Genomic DNA, 5000 nt, shown 5'->3' on the forward strand with positions numbered 1-5000 from the left:
TTGATTACTTTTTGAACTGATTACTGATTGAAACTTACTTTTTTTTTAACCATGGTCAAAAATCTACTACCTGTTTCTGTTTGTAACCTTTATTTGATTGTGCGTGCTGTCTGTATGTGTGTGTGTTTGCATGTGTGTGTGTTTTGCTGACTGTGTGTGTGTGTGTGTGTGTACACAGGCTCAGTGTGTTTCCTCGTGAGGGAAAACTGTAATTAAGCCCCAAGCTTCTGTCTTGGCTCTGTGCTCTCTACACCCACCCGGATTTAATGCTGACTAAACATGAGCTAATCTATCATTCTCCCCCTTCTCTTCTTTGTCACTCTCTCTTTCTCTGTCTTACTCTCTCCATCTCTTTCTCCCTCTCTCTTCCTCTTCCACACCCTCTCTCTCTATCTCACTCCTCCACTCTCTTTCTCTCTCTCTCATTTTCTCTCTTGCTCCTCCCTCTCTCCTTTTGCAGGTGGAACGAGAAATAGCAATTTTGAAGCTGATCGAGCACCCACATGTTTTAAAACTTCACGATGTTTATGAAAATAAGAAATACTTGTAAGTATAATTGCCTTTTTTTGTGTGTTTTTGTTTGTGTGTCTTGTTACCTCGCCAACCCCCCGGTGCAAATCCTTATCCTTCAGCAAATGTACACACCCATCAAAGCTTCTGCAAATACAATGTGTGTGAATTGAGGTGGATTGCCAATGGCATGTTCTGCAGCAATAGTCATCAGCATAATATTAAGTCATTGTGCAAGTCTTATGGCGGCTGAAATCAAGCCCGTTCCATTCCTGCATTTCCTACATGAGTAATCCTCATGTTTACTCAGCCCCGGCACGTCTCCCACCTCTCAGCTCTCTACTTCTCAACTCTCCTCTCTTCTTCTGTCTTCTCTCTGTACAACTCTTTTCCTTTCTTGTCTTTCTTTTCCTCTCCTCTCCACTTCTCTTCTTTTCTCCTCCTATTCTGTTGTTTGTTTCTCTCTTTTCTCTCTGTTTCTCTCTTTTCTCCTGTTGTGTTCTCTTCCCCTCCCTTTCTCTCCTTCTCTTCTCCTCTCCTCCCTTTCTCTCCTCTCCTTCTCTTCTCCTCCCTTTCTCTCCTCTCCTTCTCTTCTCTCTTCTCCTTCTCTTCTCTTGTCTTCCCCTCCTCTCCTCCCTTCCCCTCCTCTCCTCCCTTTCTCTCCTCTCCTTCTCTTCTCTTCTCTCTTCTCCTCTCCTCCCTTTCTCTCCTCTCCTTCTCTTCTCTCCTCCCTTTCTCTCCTCTCCTTCTCTTCTCTTCTCTCTTCTCCTCTCCTCCCTTTCTCTCCTCTCCTTCTCTTCTCTCCTCCCTTTCTCTCCTCTCCTTCTCTTCTCTTCTCTTCCCCTCCTCTCCTCCCTTTCTCTCCTCTCCTTCTCTTCTCTTCTCTTCTCCTCTCCTCCCTTTCTCTCCTCTCCTTCTCTTCTCTTCTCTCTTCCCCTCCTCTCCTCCCTTTCTCTCCTCTCCTTCTCTTCTCTTCTCTTCCCCTCCTCTCCTCTCTTCCCCTCCTCTCCTCCCTTCCCCTCCTCTCCTCCCTTTCTCTCTTCTCTTCTCTTCTCTTCCCCTCCTCTCCTCCCTTTCTCTCCTCTCCTTCTCTTCTCTTCTCTTCCCCTCCTCTCCTCCCTTTCTCTCTTCTCTTCTCTTCTCTTCCCCTCCTCTCCTCCCTTTCTCTCCTCTCCTTCTCTTCTCTTCTCTTCCCCTCCTCTCCTCCCTTTCTCTCCTCTCCTTCTCTTCTCTTCTCTTCTCTCTTCTCCTCTCTCCCTTCTCTCCCTCTTTTCCTCTCTACTGTCTGGTCCAGTGGCTTGCCTAATGCTCTTCCCAGTAATTGATAAAGGCTTCGCTCGGAGCCGGGAGGCCGGAATTTGTTTTCTTAATATTCTGATGACACAGACGGATGGCCCGTGTCAGGGAGGAACGGGTATGTCGTCGTGAAAGAGTGTGTCCCGGAATATTTTACACTCGCAAGTCAAACAGCCATCCGGCCTTAATTCTGGAAAAGCATGACAGGTGATCGCATGAGCAGATCCTTTAATCAGCTAATAAATCAGAAGATTTCTGCAGAGTGTGTGTGTGTGTGTGTGTGTGTGTGTGTGTGTGTGTGTGTGTGTGTGTGTGTCTGTTGTGTGTATCTGTATGTACCATAATTGATATCTCACCCACCTCTACATTAACTGCTTACACAAACTACTATGCACTGTATATTTAGGTACTTGTTTGCTGTGCTTTGTCTTTTTGCTTTGTTTTTCGATGGTGCATGTGCTCTCTGTTAAAATAGGGATATATGAATGTGTTCTTCCACAAGATTGTGATTCATAGAAAGACCTCCGCTGCTTCCATACCAATCTCTGAGCCTCAGTGATGAACTTCAAGCATCCATGATAAAGAATGACTTTTAATCTTAATCTTAACAAACCGCAGTGCAGCTCCAGTGCTTAACAGGGAAGTCAAGTCACACCATTGAGCTGCGGATTACACACGGCAGGACGATTTGCCCAATTAAAAAATAAATTCCAGATTTAATACAGAATGAGCTATTAATAGTCTTGAATGGCTGTTTAAAGACTGACTTATTTCTTTAAAACACAAACTGACTAGAATTAACTGCCTTTGATCTTTGTGGCTCCTCTAAAAGATTGGATTTGCGGCGATGAGTCAGGATTGATCTCTCTCTAACCGCATGTCACTGTGTGAATAAATTGATTAGGTCTCTAGTGTAAGTGTGACAAGAAGACTCTGTGGCAGTGGCAGACTCCTAGCAACTCACTTGATTGGCTGAAGTAATCACAGGGATTTGTGATTGGTTATTGGCCTCAGACCTCAAACTGTTCCTCATGCACATGTAAAACTTTGCAATCTCTCTCAGTTTCTCTCTCTCTTTCTTTCTCCTTCTCTGTTTCCCATGGTCTTTTTTGCTCTTCTCACTGTATCTCTATCAGTTTGTCCTTTAATATTTGATGAAAGCCAACCTGTCTGTCATGTGTAAGGCTTTGCTGTCTGGGTGAGCAGACACACACTATAGTCTGGGGTCTGCTAGCTAATCTCTCTCTTTTTCTCTCTCTTTCTCTCTTATTTCTTCTCCACAATATACAAATATATCTTGTGTTTTGCTTACAGATGTGTGAGCACCTATGACAAAAAATCAAACAAAAATGTTTGTGTGTGTGTGTGTGTGCGTGTGCGTGTGCGTGTGTGTGTTCTCCACAGGTATCTGGTACTGGAGCATGTCTCTGGGGGAGAGCTGTTTGACTACCTGGTCAAGAAGGGCCGTCTGACTCCCAAAGAATCACGCAAATTCTTCAGACAGATCATCTCTGCCCTGGACTTCTGCCATAGCCACTCCATATGGTCAGCAATATATTCATTGATTGATTCATTCATTCATTCATTTATTCATTCATTTGTTCATTCATTCTTTCAATCATTCATGCTGTAGTTGATTTTATCCAACTTGACTTGTATTTCAGTTTGTGTGGGGGTCAAATCCGTGACCTTGACGTTCTTCAGCAAGACTTTGTAGTGGCAGTTGAGTTATAGGAGCTGAAGCTCGTACTCACCTTCAGACTCAGCTGGCGCTGTCATGCATGGCCGTGCTGTGCGGGTACTGTCACCTTCCACGCGAGATGATTATCCTTCACAGTTATTTATTGATCTGATGCCTTAATCTATCTCCCAGCTGGCGGATCTCGCCGAGCACTTTAAAGAGCAGGGGAGATTAACTCGCTCTGGGGAAAACACTGAAGGGAGAGCTGGTGTGCGACGCAAGAGGAGTGTGTGTGTGTGTGTGTGTGTGTGTGTGTGTGTGTGTGTGTGTGTGTGTGTGTGTGGTGTGTGTGTGTGTTTGTGTTTGTGTGTTTGTGTACACTATCCAACTACCCCAGTGTCTCTGTCTCCCTGTACTAAGGTGTATTTTCCAGTTAGCTTGCAAATCCAAAGCCCCTCTATGTGATATTAAACCTCTCCGGAGAGGCGGAGAGGTTGTGTTTCTTATCATATATCACTGTAATGCTCCTCACACAGGTACTGTAGACACCAATCTGTCATTTTCATCTGATGTGTAGAGGAAGTTTCTGTCAGTTTCATCTGATTTTCTGTTGAAATTGAGTTTGAAATGTTTATTCACGTATTCACTCTCTTTGAGACTAAAAAGTGATATGCAATATTGAGCTATAGTTTTTATGATGTTGATGTTGAATATAATTTTTTAATGTGTTGCTTGTTGACTTCTGTTAGGTGACTTTTGATTATTGTCTCATTAAAAAATAGTAGAAGATTGCAATCATTTAGCTTTGCTATTTCTAAATATGTGAATCGAGACAAAGGATAAAACTTCCTTCCATATGTTTAAACAGGATCTGAGGGGTTAAATAGACAAAGTAGACATGTTAGACAAAAAACATTTACCAAGAGATGTGAATTATTCAGCGTAGAGTTTATTTAAAAAATCTGAAATCATAAATCACACAAAGCTTTGCAATTACCTATTTATGAATCTTATGAATATTACATTAACATAAATCATTTACTGGTGGCTTTTCAATACAACAAACGCCTCAATGACAGTGTGCTCATATGCTAATGTCTTTATTTGTTTAAATGAGGTTTGGTATTAAATTCCCATAATCGCTTTTTTATATGAAACTTTTTGTGTACCATGCATTTCAAATGGCTCTGGCCAAAGTTTCTGCTAGTATAATAAATGTAGTCTTCATGGCCTTGATCATATATATCACACCACACACATACATACATACATACATATCATACATACATACACACATACATATATATCGTAACGCCTCCAATTACCACCACTTAATACTTAAAAATAACATTTGATAAATTAACTTTACATTTTTCAGTAGCTATAGTGTGTAGATTTTAACCAAAACTGGTTTGGTTCTTACCGGGGCTTTTACTGCTTGAAATATCCAATTGTTTACCACGCTCGGAGGTTAGTGCTGGCCTGATGGGTCGCCTATTTACGCCATTTCAAT

General features: G+C 42.2%; 1 protein-coding gene across 1 annotated transcript in view; it reads left to right on the top strand.

Moving 5' to 3' along the window:
- Positions 1–5000, top strand: part of LOC125307151 (serine/threonine-protein kinase BRSK2-like) — an 89977-nt gene that overhangs the window by 48589 nt on the left and 36388 nt on the right. Inside the window, 2 exon segments of the mRNA XM_048262980.1 lie at positions 461–546; positions 3211–3351. Of these exon segments, the coding sequence (XP_048118937.1) occupies positions 461–546; positions 3211–3351 (227 nt within the window).

Source organism: Alosa alosa, chromosome 14 (genome assembly GCF_017589495.1).
Source record: "Alosa alosa isolate M-15738 ecotype Scorff River chromosome 14, AALO_Geno_1.1, whole genome shotgun sequence".
NCBI classification, from domain to species: Eukaryota; Metazoa; Chordata; class Actinopteri; order Clupeiformes; family Clupeidae; genus Alosa; species Alosa alosa.